This window comes from Malus domestica, chromosome 14 (genome assembly GCF_042453785.1).
Source record: "Malus domestica chromosome 14, GDT2T_hap1".
NCBI classification, from domain to species: domain Eukaryota; kingdom Viridiplantae; phylum Streptophyta; class Magnoliopsida; order Rosales; family Rosaceae; genus Malus; species Malus domestica.
This window is the reverse complement of record NC_091674.1, coordinates 28,916,124-28,935,792: the sequence shown is the minus strand read 5'-3', so window position 1 is coordinate 28,935,792 and position 19,669 is coordinate 28,916,124. Positions and strand designations below refer to the sequence as shown.

At 37.5% G+C, this 19,669-nt stretch overlaps 2 protein-coding genes across 6 annotated transcripts; one reads left to right on the top strand and one right to left on the bottom strand.

Moving 5' to 3' along the window:
- The first annotated feature begins 10,392 nt into the window (after positions 1-10,392).
- LOC103424566 (zinc finger CCCH domain-containing protein 55) lies at positions 10,393-16,164 on the top strand. The gene is made up of 5 exons (XM_008362658.4): positions 10,393-10,577; positions 11,773-11,956; positions 12,638-13,023; positions 13,203-15,690; positions 15,924-16,164. The coding sequence occupies exons 2-5, from the start codon at positions 11,933-11,935 to the stop codon at positions 15,951-15,953; spliced, it is 2,928 nt and encodes a 975-aa protein (XP_008360880.3). The 5' UTR covers positions 10,393-10,577; positions 11,773-11,932; the 3' UTR covers positions 15,954-16,164.
- Positions 16,165-17,427: 1,263 nt separating this feature from the next.
- LOC103424564 (uncharacterized) lies at positions 17,428-19,573 on the bottom strand. 5 transcript variants are annotated; one of them, XM_029092777.2, is made up of 2 exons: positions 19,028-19,573; positions 17,428-18,057 (listed from the first exon to the last, which is right to left on the bottom strand). In XM_029092777.2, exon 1 carries the CDS (start codon positions 19,426-19,428, stop codon positions 19,033-19,035), a length of 396 nt encoding a protein of 131 aa, XP_028948610.1. In that variant the 5' UTR covers positions 19,429-19,573; the 3' UTR covers positions 17,428-18,057; positions 19,028-19,032. The 5 variants fall into 5 exon arrangements, with proteins under 5 accessions (XP_028948610.1, XP_008360876.1, XP_008360875.1 ...); XM_008362654.4 differs by having other exon boundaries at positions 17,428-17,722; XM_008362653.4 differs by having other exon boundaries at positions 17,428-17,712.
- Between the last annotated feature and the right edge of the window lie 96 nt (positions 19,574-19,669).

Genomic DNA, 19,669 nt, shown 5'->3' with positions numbered 1-19,669 from the left:
GACAGTGTGAGAGAGAGGGAGAGAGAAGTCCATATTTATCCATCCAAATTTCTAATTGTCTAATGCGTACTATATATATATATATATATATATATATATATATATATATTACATGTTTGTGTGTTCGGAGGGGATGGGAGATTTGGATAGAAACCCCAGTAGGATATGAGAGAATTAATAGTATTTATACATAATAATAATAATAATAATAATAATAAAGAAAAAGATAATGCTTCTTTACTAATCCACATCATTTTACTGTTCAAACATCATAATCGGTAATACTATTATTTTTATTATCATTTGAAGAAACTCTTTTGATTTGTAGACAGTTTAATCATTCATATGAATCAAAACAAGCTAATAGCTCATCACATCTTACCATAACTGTCCCTTCTTTTTTAGATTAGTCATTCACATGAATCAAATAAGTTGACAACTCACCACTTCTTACCACAACGGTCTTTATCATTTTGATGGCACAGTGAAATTATATTTCATGTTAATGAGAAAGTATACTCCTCTCATTGTCCTCCTTTCCAATATTATCTTAAGGATAGTGTTATGTACACACTCATTTTTACTTCTCACATACTCTTGTTAATTTTTTATCATTAATCTTTTTTAATTTATTTAATTCGACAGAAAATTAAAAAAAAATGTATAAAAAATAAAAATAAATATGTGGATAACAGTATCTTTATCATAAAAGTATAGTGTGAAATATAAGGGATATATTTGATCTTAATTCGCGAGCATCTTTTGTCTTCTCTTTCTTCTTCTTTTTTTCTTGGTTCTTTCGTTCTGACGCCTGAAAGTGACGGGGCCAAAACCCTAGGGGAAAAAAAGAAGGTGCTTGCGAACGATGGCCCCAAAACAAAAATAAATGTGTGCTCTCTCTTTTTCTCTCTGCCTCTGCATGTCTCTGTGAATAATACAAACCTGCTATCTCTCAGCCTGCAACAGAAAGTAAACTGCATTTCCCCCTCTGAACTCTCCCCGTCCGCGACCCCCTCTCCTCCTCTCTCTCTCTCTCTCTCTCTCTCTCTCTCTCTCTCTCTCTCTCTCTCTCTCTCTCTCTCGTAATGCTCTTTCTGCGTTAGTTATAATTTAGAACTTACCCTTAATTCGTGTAAGATTTATAACATTAGCTCCTAATCAAGAGATAAGAGAAAACAAAAATTAATGGACGGTATTCTAATTGACAAAATTTAATTTGGTGTCCAATTACGCTTCTCCTACGTACGTGATTGATAAGTAATGAACCTATTACAATTGGTAAAGTCCATCGAGGCCGAACTAGGATAGAAATCATTTACAAATCAATTTATATTGAATGCAATATTTGCTAAAGTTTTTCTTCCGCTATGACCGTGGACTTGCGTACTTGATTAGCAGTTAGCCCAAGTGGTGTGAGAGAGTGGAAAAGAAGGAATAAGGGTAATTTTCTTAGTTTTTGGGGAGAGTTTGAAATTATTACAATAATTAAGGAAGGGAGGAGTTTCGAACTTAGTACGCATGTTGGAAACCAAAACCTAATCCACTAAGATATTCAAAAAGTTTATCACTATATTTGGATATGATATGATAATTCATGTGAGATTTTAGTGATTAAGGGTAATTTTCTAGGTGTTTACTGGATATCAACTTCAACATGATCTGGCGAAGAGAGTCTTTTAGTTCAAGTGATAAAAAATAGGAAAATGATCTAATCTACCACTATTACAATTAGAAGTAGAATACCACTTAAGCAACAATTCCTTATTAATTTATATTCACTGCAATAGTGCTATGTCATTGGCTTTAAACAGTAATAGCCTAATAGGTAGATGCAATATTTCCGTCGAAAATATTTATATATCCAGTACTGATGTCCTATATATGTTAAATTTCTTCTTGCCTTATATCGCTAGTATAAAAAATATGAAAACTTGATCATTAAAACTAGATTAGAGGCACAGGTTATTGAGGGTGTGCATCGATGCCATGATTTTATCTCCTCCCTTCTGTCATCTCGGACCCAAAGAGAACTGGACCTCTCAGTGAAGTTAAAAGTATAGTACCTTAGACCTTTTGCAGTACTTACGAAAAAAAAAAGGAAGACCTTTTGCAGTAAGTGACAACTAGGGATGGGCAAATACCCATCGGTTATGGGTAACCGCGGTTACCCGTCCATTCAAATTTCACGGTTACAGTTATGAGTAATCGTTTAGATAAATAAACGGTTATGGGTATAACCTTTTACCCGTGAAATTTAAATGAGTGGTTATGGGTATTAACCGCGGTTTTAAACAGGTAACCGTTTACCCATTTATTTTATATATGTAAAATTAACACAAACCATGTTCCCTATCGGACAAAACTTTGATCAATGCTATTGACTATCGTGCATGATTTATGTAGCTAATATAATATAGTTTTCCTTAACCACTGTAAATTTCATGGTCCATTATATATATTATGTTAATACTTTACATTCCAAGTTAAATAATCCAAGAATACTGTCTTTTAACAGTTTTTGTAACCCAAGAATACTTAGCAAATTTTATATTACCTTCATTGTTAACAGTTAAAAATATCGTCCATAAACTATTATTTCAATTATTGGAATGGTACAAGGACTTAAAAAATTAAAATGCGGAAATGTATGATGAATGTACCTATAACGGTGTTTAATTGTTAGAAAAAGAAAATTATGACAAATTTTTCTTTTTAAATTTTCAAGTTGTTAAAAAAACACGCAGACAGATGAAAAATGAGTAAATGGTAAAAAAGAAATGATAAACAGGTTAAAAAATGATAAATGGGTAAACAGGTACTAAACGATTATGGTTAAATGGGTACACGGTTATGAATATAGTTAACCATTTATAAACGGTTATAGGTATGGGTATAACCGTTTAGGCAATTATCTAACGGGTAAACGGTTATACGGGTATAAGAATAAACGGTTATGGATAAATAACCGCGATTACCCGTCCGCCATAACCATTGCCCATCCCTAGTGACAACTATATAAACAGTGATCATCGTATACTATGTACTCTTCTTTTTGCTTGATTCATACTTCATTGACTTTGTACGGAGCTTTCTTTTTCTCTCATACTCGTGCCAAATGCTTTTCCAACAGACTAACCATCACTGTGTGCCCAACATGAAACATCCCTCAAGGTGAAAGTGAAGTAACAAACAAGGTCAATTAGGATATACATATATATATATATATGTATGTATGTATATACGTACGTTGTGAATTCTAAGAAGGTCGATCGAATGGTTCGGTGAAATGCGGTTATAATAATAAATTAACCATACTTAGGAAAAATAAGAGCATCTTCTATTGATATGTCAAAGGATAAATGTCAAATTTTAATTTAATGGCTTATGACAATGTCAAATTTTCTTTTCCTCTAATTCATGAAAACTTTTTTAGGAGTTCTCGGCACTTATGCCAAGTGGTGTTCCCCACCATTGGGACTCTGACACTTAGATATTCTTTTCTTTCCTTTTAATTAAATAAATTTAAGTGTTAAATTCTCACAAACGAGGAGCACCACCTAGCACAAGTATTGGGAACCCTTAAAATTTTCTCTTGATTCATATGTTTTTTTTTGTTGTTGTAATAATATTTGTAGGACCAATTTTAAAAAGAAATCAACTAAAACAAATTTTGAGACATACACAACAAAACAATTAGAAAATTAATTGACATCGCATTTTCTCATATGTCAGAAATTGCAACAAAAAATTGTTATGTCAATCCACGAAGGATTGACATATCTATTGGAACTTCTTCCTACCTTCAAATTTGATTGTGTGACATTTCACTTAAGACATCTTATTTGAAGATGCTCTAAATAGTCAACTACGTAAATAAGACATGATAGATGGTGACAAATAAGATTGGTGGCAACGAGCATAATGAGCGGCAAATGGGATAATTAGGGATTTAACATATATTTCTATGTTGCAGTTGACTATTTAACACAATTCATTAAGATGTCTAGTTAGTTACGAGACTTTATATACAAGAGACTTGTAACTCATTGAGTTTAGAACATTAACCCTATGCATTTGAGGTCGGAGTTTGCGTAAAAAGAAAATACAAGATTTAACTAGCCCACCAAAAGTAGGTTAACGAAATCTAGGCAAGCACCAAAACTTGATAGAGTTGTAACAGCTCGAAATTTATGCGGCTGCAAGGAACGGTAGTGTAGGGTGTTTTTTACATGGCTATTCTGGTGCCACTTAGAAGTTAGAAACTAAGATTAACTACTAAGTTGCTGTTAGAAACTAAGATCAACTACTAAGTAGCTGTTAGAAACTAGGATTAACTACGTACTAAGTAGGTAGCTAGGGTGGCCCCGGAAGATTTAATTTACTAATTACCAAAAAAGTCGCCCAACTTTGGCAGTCACGTAGAATTGTTAAATTTAATCAATGATAATCCGCATTAAAGTTTAGCAAACTAGTAATCAAGGAGACCTGAAATGGTTGAAAATCATGTGTTCTGCGAATATCAGATTGTGCGCCAATGCATGACACGTACCAGGCAATGGAATGCCAGATTCCATGCACCGGGCAATGGATATTGGATGTGTGGCCAAGAGTTCAATGACCAAGAATTGATCAGCCAAAAACCCTGGTGTATACTATATACTAGAAAAACCCTCATCTGTGTACAGCCAAAAGGCTAGTGGCAATAGGGCTTTTCCCAAATCTGGGAGGGCCTGGAGCTAATATGGGAATAATCACAAACAACAATGCATATTAAGATTTCGACAAGGCCTTGGGGAGGAGGAGAGGGGGGGGGGGGGGGGGGAGCAACAACAATGGGTGCATAAAAAGTTCATCCCCTTGATCCAGTCAGGGACATTCTGCTAGATCCCAGCTCACCGTCGTCAAAACTTGCTTAACTAAAAAAATTTTATTTCAGCCAAATTGCTGGAACATCAATTGCCTGCAATGTCAATTGCAGTTTCATCTCTTAAACGATGGCAATATACAAAACAAGTTAGAAACAACTAAAGACTATATAGGAAAGAGCGATGAGAAGCGAGATTCACGTAGATCGTTTGGAGTCCAGGCAAACCTATAACGTAGGTTTAAGGCATTTAACTCCAAATACCAGCCTTACTGCATTTAGTCTCCGAACGAAACTCCATTACAAAAGCATTTGACTTTGGTATTAAAGTTGAGAACTTGAGATGAGTTTGGTTGTATAAATGAAACTCTCCTCAGAGTATGCTTATACTGACAATGATAAACAGCGAGAATCATCTAGGCTAGAACAATAATATAGATCAGAGAAGCTTGCTAATATTCGTTCTAAATCCTAAATGGTTAAACCTCGGTCTTCATATGGTTGAAGTTGGGAAAAGACAATCACAATGACACACAAGAATCGCAAAATTATTGCAAGAAGAAATCTTAAAAGTTAAAAAAAATAGAGCGATAATGTCATCCATCACAACAGCAGTTGCATTTGGAATTTAGACAAATACATTATTGGACAAACAAAAGGAGAAAAAAAATGGTTGTGTGAAGTACCCTTATTCATGTCAAACACAGCACTTCATTAAGTGAGCAGACTAGACAAACATCCATGCTAACATGAAAATCATCTCTTTAGTTTGACGAGAGGAACAAAATAACATAAATATTTTTCCAGAATCCCATAAGCCTGCAAGAAGCCAAAACAAGCTGAGAGTCATTGATACAATATAAACAGGAAAACAATAAGCAAGCAACGCCAAATATAAGTACATAACCTTAGAAACCAAAGGATATAAAAATGCAAACATAACGACGAGAACCAAGGTGAGAAATGGGGAAAAGAGAGTAAAAATTAGGAAAGAGCATGTGGATAGCCGTTATCTCTATGTATCTTCAACGGGCCAATCATTTATGAAAAGAAATTAGCACATTCAGGAAGCAGCCAAATAGCTCAAAGGAAATTGAGAACCGTCACCAGAAGCAATGGTATCCGTCCACTTATGGATGTCAATGAAGTGAAAGCGATTCCTACAGATGGATTTCAATATCAAATCATTCAACAGAAGATACCACCTGTGAAAACCAGGCTTTGTGATTTAGTTTTTTCAATATGTCTTGAATTAAAGCTTCTCTGTCTCACAGCCTTCCAAACAAGAATAAAATAAGCTAAAATATTCTCTCTGTAGGTCTCGGGTTTGAGACTTGGGAGCAGCCTCTTCATAAATGGGGGTAAGGCTAGCCGACATTCACCTCTCCCAGACCCTGCGTAAAGCGGGAGCCTTGTGCACTGGGTACGACTTTTTATTCTCTCTGTTCTCTAGTCCTACCTTTAGTTCATCCCCATGGATGTTTCCATGAGTTCTTCCCAAAAGGAACTAGAAAAATCATCATGGATCTTTCTATCAGGTCAAAACATAATTCCAAGTGTGATCACCCAAGCCAGAGCATGGATTGTGCCAGACTTTAACTGATGCATCTCCAACAAACAAATTGAAGTTTCAACGAGATTGGAGTCATTGGACCACATAATACCTGTCTAATATCTATATAAAGGTTGGCCATGTGCATTAAGTTCCGTGACAAATTGGCGTTAGACAAGAGATGAGAGAGTTCAGGGAAGCTAAATGTGAGCTCTCATGGTTGCTTGTTCTCTACCTACACCTTTATCAGCATTAAGGCCTCCAGCCTGACTTGCAGGCCATGCAGACAACATGATCCTAAATTCAGGGGGCAAATGACTCACCGCAATGAACAGAAGGTTTTACCAAGTGAACAATCTATGTTCTTTCCATTAACTTTCATAACATAGATGACAAATATAACAGTAAACTGTGCCAAAACAAAATAAAAGGCCCATATTTCCAATCCTCGAATCAGATACGGACTGTGCCTCAAGGCTTAAGGTGTAAACTGCTGTGTTTGTGGTAAATTTACTGCTCATACTCGTATCAACTAAAGACTCGTTGAATCGAAGATTTTCATGGTTACCAGAGGCTATAAGGACGTGGATGGAGCACGTATAGAGGTCCATTAAAGAAAAAAATGCATCCTGCTTCAGCACCAGAGAAACTGAAATTGCACTAATCCAAAGTTACAGCTAAAACGCCGCTGAAAGCAGCAATTCCTAATCAATCAAGCCTCAAAGGGCATAAGATTTTATATCAACTAAGAACAAAATTACTACCCTAACTTCACCATTCAGAATGCTCCAACCTAAACCCTAAACCCTATTATGACTAAAACCCTAAGACGCTCTGAAAGATAAGAACAAATTCTTTGTGATGGATGGATGATGATTTTAAAGTTTTGGATTCTCTAACTAAGGTATGAACCGATTTACGTTAAGTTATTTTTATTTGATTTCAATTATTTTTGTTTAGGGTTTAGGAGTGTATTATCTGCAAAAAAGGGCTTTGTCAGCCCAAGTCTGTGTGCGAAACAAAAGAAAGAAAAAAAGGATGTATGCCCTACTTTTTGCCGGGAAAAAAGGGGGAGTTTGTAAAGGAAAAATGGTCTTTAGTTGATGGGATTATGCTGAAATTAAGGCTATAACCATGCGAATTTCCATGGAAACTTTTTCAAAAGTAAGTGTTTTGGTGAGGGCAATTATCACCTATTCTTATTAATTTTGATTTCAATTTCTATCTACATAAAATCATGAATAATTGAAAGGAAAGATGATGTACCTAGTGACAATGGTGGTAGTGGCGGTTGTTGTTGTGGCCTCAGTAGTGGAGGTTGTGGTCATGGTGGCGGAGATGGCAACAATGGTGGTCTGAGATGGTAGTGGTCACTTTATTCTCTAAGGGCATGTTTACTTACTCGTAATCGGAATCAATTTACGGAATTAGATTCCAATTACGTGATACACCTTTGTTTACGTAATCTTAGGGAATCAAAATACATGTAGGGTCCACATGCATTAAGGAATCCCACTCCTTATTTTGAAGGAATTGGACTCCCTATACGAGGGAGGTATTTCAATTCCTGGACACTTGAGGAATCCGGAATGGATTTCTTCTACCAATTATGCCCTCACTTGTTTATAATTATCCCAACATTGCCCTTCATTTTACACTCATCCAGCTCAGTTCATTCTCCATCTCTGTCAACACCACACCCTCCGCTGCGCAGAGCCACATCACATACCTTGCCTAATCTCCATTTGTTTCACCGAATCGCTGGACTCTTACCTGAATTTGACCGTTGCACTCTCAACCGACGTAGTGAATCGGGATCAAGACGGCAACTAGACCGCTCCGTGCTGGACCATGAATGGCCTAGCTATGGGGTGGTGGCTATGGAGCCGTAAGGAGGTGGAAGATAGAGATAGGGCAAGGAAAGGTAGGGGTGGGTGAAGGGCAATGCAATTGGACCTTCAGGATGAAAGGGAGGCGTGGGAGAGATGGAGATATGGGGGATGGATGGAAATAACCATATTTTAATAAATAAATAAATAAATAAATAAATAAAAGGGGCCTTTCAGTAATATTGTTTTTAGATTTTAACCTGAATGATTTTCAAAATCTAATATAAATCTTTATTTTTAGAAATTACCATATTTAAGTAGGTATAGCACATTATTATTATTTATAAACTTAGCATTCCAAATTCTTTACCCATTCATAATTAATGTATATTTTTTGTGCTCCAATCATATTACTAGATACAAATTCATTCAAAATTCAAATTATTATTATTAAAAAAATTCAACAACAAAACAAAAACAATTTATGCATAACTTTCGATACCTTATTTTATTCATAGGTACAGAAATATCGCTACATAAGTTTCGGTACGAATGTATCTATACAAATATGTCGGTACATAACTATAGTATCTAAATGTACATATGTAAGTAATATGCATATACATATATATGGAGAAATTCATCCACAATGGAAAATATATGATAATAATGACTTTTCTTATTGTGGGAACAATGATAAATAACATTTTTAGTATTTATGGGAATCAATATAAAACCTACAAACAAAAAACTCAATAATTATTACAACCTATTTAATATTCAAAAATTACAATTAAATGCCAAGGATTAAAATTAGTTTTTAATCTTAGACAAGGATTAAAATAGAATTTTCCGTAAATAAAATGTGACATCCCACATCGCTCAGGGGAGTGGATCCTCTAAGCCTTATGTGTATATTTCCATCTCTACCTAGTACGAGGCTTTTTGGGAGCTCACTGGCTTCGAGTTCGATCTGAACTCCAAAGTTAAAAGAGTTTGCGCGAGAGCAATCCCATGATGGGTGACCCACTGGAAAGTTCTCGTGTGAGTTCCCAGAAACAAAATCGTGAGGGCGTGGTAGAGGCCCAAAGCGGATAATATCGTGCTACGGTGAAGTCGAGCCCGGGAAGTGGTCCCGCCCGGGCGGGGATGTGACAATTTGGTATCAAAGCCAATCCTTGGCCGGATGTGTGTTGACGAGGTCGTCAGCCCCTAAGGGGGGTAGATTGTGACATCCCATATCGCCCAGGGGAGTGGATCCTCTAAGTCTTATGTGTATATTCTCATATTTACCTATGACGAGGCATTTTGAGAGCTCACTGGCTTCGGGTTCCATTGGAACTCTGAAGTTAAGCGAGTTCGCGCGAGAGCAATCCCATGATGGGTGACCCACTGGGAAGTTCTCATCTGAGTTCCCAGAAACAAAACCGTGAGAGCGTGGTCGAGCCCAAATAAGATAATATCGTGCTACGGTGGAGTTGAGCCCGGGATGTGATGGGGGCCTGGGCAGGGATGTGACATAAAACCTATTTATTTATTTTTATATCGATGAATTTTATTATATAAATTTAATTTAATTAATTTGTATGAAAATAATTTATTTATGTAAGGGCAATTTAGTAATCAACTTAGTTTTAATTCCGATTGAAGTGAATTAGTAAACAACTTATATAGACTCAATATCATTCCTACTCTAATTCCAGACAGTTTTAGTAAACAACTTCAACAGGAATCTGATTCTGATTTCACCTCATTCCAATTCCTCCTCAATCAAATTCCTCTCAATCTGATTACGAATTAATAAGAGATAAAATGTATGTGGAAGGGTAAATATGTTATTTTCAAAACTTAATGAAGGTATTATAATAATAATTAAAAAATATTTATTAAAGACTCAACTCAGCATTTTATTAAAGTAACTTTTAAAAGTTAGTTTGCTTTTAAAAGCTTAAGGGTATTGCTTTTAAAATAAGCAAAGATATTTTTCATTTATCAAACATTTTTTACTGTTTAACTATGATGTGAAGCAGTTTTTTTGTGAAAAAAAAAATCAATATTAATGAGATCTTAGTATTGATAATATTATTTGTTTAAAAAAAAAAATTCAAAACCCCTTTTTTTTATAATTTTTATTCCAAAATTAAAACAATCATCCTTATTTATTTTTTCCCGAAGGTGCCTCTTTCTCTTGTTATCTTTTTAGCCCTCCTCGCTCCCCCCCCCTCGTAATGCTCTCTCTCTCTCTCTGCGACTTCACTTTGCTTCATCTCAGCCCACAGAGATCTCTCTCTCTCAAGCTTTCTCTCTATAAAGCTCAGATCGCTCCAAGCAGGTTCTCCAGACTCCTCTCTTGAATCTAACTTTACTACCTCTGCTGGTTAATTTCACATTTAATTTTATTTATTCGTCAGTAGTGATTGATCTGTAATATCATGTTTCCCAAACAAATCTCTTCATTGCTTTGGATGTTGGTGCTGATAAATTTCTGTGCTTTTCCATATTTTGCTAAATTAGGGTTTATGGAATTTTAATCAGATATTGTTTTGTTTATCGTTATAGCTGTTAAGTTCTGGGCATCTTCATTTTTTCAGCTGACCCTTTTTTTTTCTTAGGTCAAATTCACATGGTCTGTTCCATTTGGGTTTTATTGGGATTTCTATAACATGAATAAATACTTCTGGGTTTTTGAAATTGTTTATAATTGTTAGCAAATTTCCGCGATTTGAGCATGTATGTAGGGATTGGTTTCTAATGTGTGATTTATGGTATTGTGATATTACACTTATGATTTAGTACTTGTTACTCGAAACCGTTTTAGCTCATCATCCTTGGACTTGACTTAGCTTATCGGATTATTGGGGTTTTGTATTGCAGTTATTATGTTGCTAGTATTCTGATTCTCTTGTTGCAAATATGATATTCACAATGTATCAGTGCTTATGCTTCTACATTCTTTATCAAATCTTACTAGATTTTGTGGTGCTTAAAGTTTGATTTTATTTGTCATATTTTTTCAATTTATTGATTTTTTTATTGGTTGGTTATGATTCTAATGTGTGGTTTGTGATATTACACTTATGATTGACTTCTCGAAACCGTTTTAGCTCATATTACTTTAACATATGAGCTCAAAGACAAAGCCTTTTGGGCTTTTAACTTCAACTTAAAGTGCCCGTGTGTGCTTATTGGGTTATTAAAATTTCTCGTTGTCGTTTTTACTTTGCTATGTTGTGGATCTCTTGTTACAGATATGATATTCACAATGTATCACTTGTTATGCTTCTATATTCATTATAGCGTTGTTTTTTATATGTATTGATTTTCTAATTGCTTGAAATGGGTATGTGCTTTCCGCTGTAAAAATTTCGAAGGTTGTTTTTCTTTCATGCATTTGTTAGGTCTTGAATAACTTAAAAAAGCATGTTGCTATGGCTCTCGTGTTGTTATCATGTGTTTTTCTTTTAACATCTTGGTAGTTTCTTCAATATGTTTCTTAACTAATATTACGGATTTTAAACTCTCTGTAGATAGTCATGCAGGAAGCGACTCCTGCCCCTGCTCCCCATGCCCAATTTGCCTTCGTGGAGCAATATTACCATATTCTTTCCCCATCTCCACAGTTAATGCATAGGTTTTAATTTTTATCAGGATTCAAGCTCTCTGAGCAGGACGGATATCAAGGGTAATATGACAACAGTGACAGCCATGGAAGTAAGTATTCTTTCAATATTTTCATGACGTAGTTTCTACTTCAAGCTCATGGTTCAGTTTTCACAGAGATTATTTTCTAACAAGTTTTGAGATTTGACTTTCAATTTTTGTGTGGCTTAACATGAATTAGGCAGTGCTTTTCTGTATGTTTCGGATTCAGTTTTTCACTTTAACACATTTAAGAAAGTTTAATTTGTAGCAAGCATGTAGAAATATGTATATTTTGTAATGGTTGAACATGAATTTGGCAGCTTTTACATTGTTGTATTAAACTTTTCAATAAGTGCATGTTGAACAAATACACAGACAGGATGTCTTTGATGCTTAAGGCTCCAAATTTAGACATTTATTGACCAATTGTAACTAGCCTATACGGTAACATTTTTTATATGATACGGTGGCTGATTCAGATGGCCAATGCTCTAGTCATGAAATGATGAAAATTTTGTATTTAGGCATTAACTGCATGTTGAACATGTCACAGTATAAGAAGCGAGGCCTTTAATGAATCAAATTCATGCCCTTTTTCAGGCCAAACCTTTTGTTTTGAAAATCTTGAAATATTGTGCATCACTTCTTGGACTTGATAGAAATTGAATTATAGAAACCTAATTGTTTTTTTGTAAATAATAGAGATGATAAATATTACGTTTGTTAACATTGCATTATCTTTTGGAACAGGCGGTGGGTGAAAAAATTCAGTCCTTAAATTACGGAGACTATACGGCAGAAATAAAAACAGAAGATTCCGTGCATACTCAAAAGGAGGTTAAGGATGGTGCTCGTATGGATGTTTGTAGGACGGAAAAGTCTCAGGAGACTAAAAGGGCTAAGTTTGAATCAGTTCCTCCAAAGGTGGATGAGTTTGGGAGATTGGTCAGAGAAGGTTCCAGTGATAGTGACTCTGACGATTCACTCTATAATAAAAGGTATAATAAAAGAGGTAGAAGTCGAATACATAGCCGTAGCCGTAGCCGTAGCCGCAGTCGCAGTCGCAGTCGGTCTCCTCTTGATAGCAGGAGGGGAAGTTCATGGAGGAGAAGAGAGAAGCGAAGCCGTTCTCGGAGGTACTTCCAACTGTGCTGTATCTGCATTGTTTTGTTTGGTGGGCTGTTTATAGTTGACTTGAGTTTAGGTCTGAGGCATCTAAATTGCCGGGGTCTTTATTTGTCTTTTATTATGATTTCATAGAGTACAGTATCTGAGGGGAATAATAAATATTCCTCTTGATTGTTTGTGTTCCCAGTCGGTCTTCTAGGAATCAAAGAAGCAGGAGTAGGAGCAGGTCCCCCACATTTAGGCGCGCAAATGAGTTCAGAGATGGCAGTAAGAGACAGGACCGGCGCCACATTCCAGAATGTTTTGACTTCCTTCGAGGCAGATGCTACCGAGGAGCACACTGTCGGTATATGCACCGGGAATATGACAAGAATGATGGTTCAAGGCAACATAGGAGCAAACCAACCCTTTTCGAGTCTCAGCCTGGTTTCAAAACTTTTGGGATTAAGGAAAAGGTTGATGAAATTAAAGCTCGGGAGATGCAACTCTGTGAAGATGCGCCTATTGCTAGAAAAGATGGTCAGTTGATTGATGCTGAGAAAATGAATTGTGAGAGTTCTAGAGTCACAGATATTGCAGTGCAAGTGAAACAAATAGTTCCTGAAAACCTTAGGGAAACCACCACTCGCATTCCTGACGGAAAAGAATTTCACGAAGTGCAAAAATCTCACCACCCACCCCCTCAGCTAATAAGCAGTGCTGATAATATGAAGTCATCTGATGGTACTTCCGAGGATGTGCTTCCTCTTATGAATAAGTCCGTAGTAGAGCAACCTCAAAAGGCTGATTGTCCATCTGTTCAGATGGAAAACTCTTTCATGACTGATCTGTCACCGGTTCGAGCATCCACGACTTCTCCAAATATGGTTTCTAGTAGTGAGCCTTTACCAAATGCAACTGCGTCGACTAATGTGTGGCCCATCAAAAGTTCTAATGACCAACCACTTTCGTCACAATTCATGGCTCCTAATTCTAAAGAGTTACCTCTTCCCAGCATCTCTGCTGCAAATGTTCCATATCTTTCAGAGCTGCCCCTTCCTCCACCTCCTCCTCAACCTTCACAAGGTGCCAGTGCTGTTCATGCTCCACAGATGCATAGGGATTACAATTTGATGCCACTCTGTCCACCGCAGTCTATATCTTACCAAGGTTCCTTACCCAACCAACATGCTCAGTTCTCTCTACCACCAAATTCCCCTTGGACATCCTTACCCCCGCCACCTCCACGACCACTGTATGATTCATCTTTAAATGCAGGAACTACCGCACCAGGTGGTTCTTCACAGTTTCAGCCGAACCATTTGGTTCCAAGGAATGACTTTGGTTCTCAGCCTTCTATCAGGCCTTACTCAACTGTATTGCCTTCTCATTCTCAGGCTGGTGATTTTCTGCATCATATGTACCCTCCAATGCAGGAATTTCCTCGCCCTGTGTTGCATAGAGCAGATTTTGGATCAGGCAACTCATCAAGTCAACCATTTGGAGGCCTTGGTCATATGAGAGAAGACCGCTTTACACATGCTCCTGTGCAGGATTTAAGTTCTTCACACGCTTTTGCTCATGGCAACACGCACCCACAACCTGGTCCTCCTTCACAGGAATTGACTATGAACAAATTGCAAAATTTCTCTGGTGACAATTTTCCTTCTGGCGACCTTTTAAATTCATCCTTACAGATTCATCCCCGTTCACAGAACCAACAGCCAACCTATAGCACACAATACCCTGTTGGTGATGGCATCTTGGGTGTGCCTGGGAAGACTGGTGTGCAATACCCTGTAGGTGATAGCATTTTGGGTTTTCCTGGGAAGGATGGTCCTATGTCCCAATACCCTACAGATATTGTGGACAGAAATCAATCGTCTCGCCTTCCTGAATTTGGGGCATCTAGAATACCTACACATCATAATCCTTACGCATCTACTTTTGAGCAGCCACTATCCTCCAAATTCAGTTCTAACATTCACAATCAAGACAACGGTGCTCCCTCTGGTAACATGTTTGATACTCCCTGCAATTTGAGCCAAGTTCTTGTGGATGGGCAAGGTGTTGGCAGTGTTGGATCAAGACAGACTACTTCATCACCAAGTTCTGCTAGAGCTGCTGGACAGCTTTTGCCCAAGTCAGATGGTGAGCAGTATGATCCCCTTTGGGACAGCATTGAGCCATCATCAGCTTTGCTCAAGAAACATGGTCATGGTCAAAAACAGGAATCTGCCGGTGATTCCAATATCATTGTGAGGCTCAGTGAGAACAAGCATAAAGAGGTTGAAACCGTTGCATCAGCTACATCTCTGGATATTGATGAGTTTGGTGAGACAGCGGATGCAGAAGTGGGTGTTGTTGAGGACGAGAGTCTGAGTGATCCTGGTGGTGCAGCAAACATGGCTGGTGAGATTGAGATTGATCAGGTGGAGTCTCCAGGGAAGAGCAAGAAGAAAAAGGATTCAAGATCAACGAGACTTTTCAAGATTGCTATTGCAAATTTTGTAAAGGAAATTCTGAAGCCATCGTGGCGGCAGGGTAATATGAGCAAGGAAGCGTTTAAGACCATTGTCAAAAAGACTGTTGATAAGGTCTCTGGAGCCATGAAGAAGCACCAGATACCCAAGTCAGAGGCAAAGATAAATCACTACATTGACTCGTCACAGCGGAAACTGACAAAACTGGTGATGGTAAATACTTTTTCCTATTCCTTTCTGCTTTGAATGACATGGTGGTGTTAGTTGATTGGGATTTTGACACAAGGCACAATGGCACACCCTCTTAAACTTCTCCATAAATTAATTTTTTGTTCTCCGCGTGAAAAGAGGATGAAATTCATAGTTTGAGGCCTGATGCTTTCGGTCTTAGTGCGAGAACATGTCGCGTAGTTTGATCTTCACCGTTTTCTCTATATGATCTGCAGGGTTATGTTGACAAGTATGTGAATGTGTAGACGTCAGCTGTGTTGAAGCAACCAACCAGCACGCAACGGCACAAGTTCTTGAGGGTGTCATCTCGGACCAAAAGAGAAATGGATCTCTCAATGAAGATTAAAGTAGAGCCTTAGACCTTTTGCAGTAAGTCACAACTATATAAACAGTGATCATTGTATACTATATATATAGTGTGAATTCTAAGAAGGTTGATTGAATGGTTCGGTGAAATGCGGTTATAATTATAAGTTAACCATGCTGGGAAAATTAATAGTCAAATAAGTAAATAAGACAATCGATGCGGGATGACCCAGTGGTTAGGGATGAATTCTAGGTCTGTATTGCATATGGCACGTCCCGGGTTCAGTTCCTAGCGCTCGGGAATCACGCGGTGGTAGCCAAAAGAGGTTGAAATGCCTCTTTGAATCTTTCTGTTCCCCATAAGGGTGGATTGTCTTGGGGAAGTTACTAGTTGGTCCCTTTTGAAGAAAAATCATGTAAATAAGACATGATAGATGGTGACAACGAGCATAATGAGCGGCGAACGGGATAATTAGGGATTTAACATATATATCCATGTTGCAGTTGACCATATTAACCCAAAATTCATTAAAATTTCTAGCTAATTACGAGATTTTATGCAAGAGACTTGTAATTCAGTAGATTAAGAACTATGCACTTCGCCCAACTTTGGCAGTCACGTTGAACTGTTAAATTTAATCGATGATAATCCGCATAAGCTTTAGCCTTTAGCTAGTAATCAAGGAGAGCTGAAATGGTTAAATCATTTGTTGTGCGTATATCCGATCGGGCGCCCGTGCATGGCACGTAACGGGCAGTGGAATGCTAGATACCATGCACCGGGCAATGGAACTATTCGATGTGCGGTCAAAGGTTCAATGGCCAAGAATTGATTGGCCGAAAATCTCCGTGGGTAATATATAAGGAAAACTAATGAAAAAGTGTATAGCCGAAAGGCTAGTTGGCAATAGGGCTTTCCCAAATCTAGGAGGACCTGGAGCTGTTATGGAATGATAACAAGATCGCAAACAACAATGCACATTAAGATTTCGACAAGGCCTAGGGGGCAACTTCCCCTTGATCCAGTCAGGGACATTCTGCTAGATTCCGACTCACCCTCGTCAAAATTGGGAGTTTTAATGAAAAGCCCATGGTACTGTTCACTTTAACGAAAAACCACATTTTTACACTAAAAAATCAAATCTTGTACTATTCACTTTACCCTTTATTTTTCTTATCGTTAAAACTCAAAGTTTTCAAGCCATTTTCATTAGTTTTCCTGTCAAAAATTTGCTTAACTAGAAAAACCCGTTTCTGCCAAATTGCTGGAAACTCAATTGCCTTCGATGTCAATTGCACTTTCATCTCTTAAACAGTGAGATCAGAGAAACTTGCTCATATTCGTTCCAAATCCGAAACCTAGGTCTTCATACGGTTGCAGTTGGGGAAAGACAATCACAGTGACACACAAGATTTGCAAAATTATAGCAAGTAGAAATCTTAGAAGTTATAAAAACGAGCGATAATGTCATCGAATCACCCAACTGCGGTTGCATTTAGATTTTATACAAAAACATTATTGGACAAACTAAAGGATAAAAAAAAAAATAGTTGTGTCAAGTACCCTTTATTCACGTCAAACACAGCATTTCCTTAAGTGAGCAGACTAGACAAGCATTCATGCTAACATGAACAGCATCTCTTTAGTTCGACGAGAGGAACAAAATAACACACATATTTTTCCAGAATCCCATAAGCCTGCAAGAAGCTAAAACAAGCTGAGAATCACTGATACAATTAAACACGAAAGCAACAAGCAACCAACGCCAAATAAGTACACAACCTGAGAAGTCAAATGATAAAAAATACACAAACACAACAACAGGAACCAAGGAGAGAAACAGGGAAAAGAAAAACCAAAAATTAGGAACGAGCACGTGGATAGTCGTTGTCTCTATGTATCTTCAACGGGCCAATCATTTATGAAAAGAAATTAGCACATTCAAGATGCAGCCAACGAGCTCATAGGAAATTGAGAACCATCACCAGAAGCATAGATTGTGCCAGACTTTGACTGATGCATCCCCAACAAACAAATTGAACCTTCAACAAGATTGGAGTCATTGGACCACATAATACTTGTCTAATATCTGTATAAAGGCTGGTCATGTGCATTAAGTTCTATGAAAAATTGATGTTAGACGAGATGAGAGAGTTCGGGGAAGATAAAAATGAGCTCTCATGGTTGCTTGTTCTCTACCTACAAGGTTATCAGCATTAAGGCCTAAATTCAGGGGGCAAATGACTCACAGAAATGAACAGAAGGTTTTTGTACTAGGTGAAGAATCTATGTTCTTTCAATTAACTTTCACAAAATAGATGATAAATATAACAGGAAACTGTGTCAAAAACAAAACAAAAGTCCCATATTTTCAACCCTCGAATCAGGTACAGACTATGCCTCTCATACTTGTATTCAACTAAAGACTCGTTGAATCGAAGATTTTCATGGTTTCCTGAGGCTATAAAAGATGTGGATGGAGCACCTACAGAGGTCCGTTGAAGCAAAAAATGCATCCTGCTTCAGCATCAGAGAAACTGAAATTGCAATAATCCAAAGTTACAGCTACAACGCCGCTGAAACCAGCAATTCCTAATCAATCAAGCCTCAGAAAGCATAAGATTTATCAACTAAGAACAAAATTGCTACCCTCACTTGACCATTCACGAATGCTCCAACCATAAAGCAGACACAAACACAAACTCAACAAACTCAAAACAACAGAAACCACCTTCATCACGAAAAACCCGAAACACAAAACCTTTTTCATTTCTGTCGAGCTATTAACCAAACTAAAGGGATCAACTTCCTGCACAATTCTATTCCAAAACACAATAAAGACTCCTCCTTTTGCATATATATCACTCCATTAGTAAACTTTCACAAAAAAAACTAACCAAAAAACACAAAATTCCACTTAATTTGCAGAATGCCCAAAATAAAAACCCTAAATTAAATTAATTAAAGCCTTAAACTATCAAATTAATGAAAAATTGGATGAGGGAAACGAACCCAATTCATTTCTGGTAGCCTCCACCTCGAGCATTGTAATCCTCTTCAACGGCTTCGGCCAAGTAAACAGGTGGGAATTCCGAGACGTTGAATGTCGTCCTCTCCTTCATCATCTTCTCCACATCCGCCTTCTTCAAAACGGTGCGTCTAATCGGTGGCCGGTTGCGCCTCTGGTCGCGGGTATAGTACTTGATGTCGTACACGGTTTCCGGGTTGGAGGTGGGCACGCAGGCCTGGACCTTGGTCGTGGCTGGGCACTCGACCCGGTACTCGAGCGCGCCGGGCACTGCTAATTTGTACTCCGGGTCGGCACACGGGCCGGTTATTTCCCACGGTTTCTTGAAGTACCGCTTTAGGGTTTGAGCGAGGGATGACACGGCGGTGGAGACCGATTTCGCCATTGGAGAAGTTTTGAGATGCAGATCAGGTGAGAAATTCAGACGAACCAATAAAACTAAAATATATTAATAAAATTAAAATTTATTAATAAACTCACCCCCATTTAATTACTTTCAAGCAATTTTTCTCATACGTTCTATTATTATTGTTAGAACCCTAAAACGCTTTCATAGAAAAAACAAGCTCTTTTTGACACATTAATGATGATTTTGAATTTTAAATCCTCTAGCTAAAGTATGAATC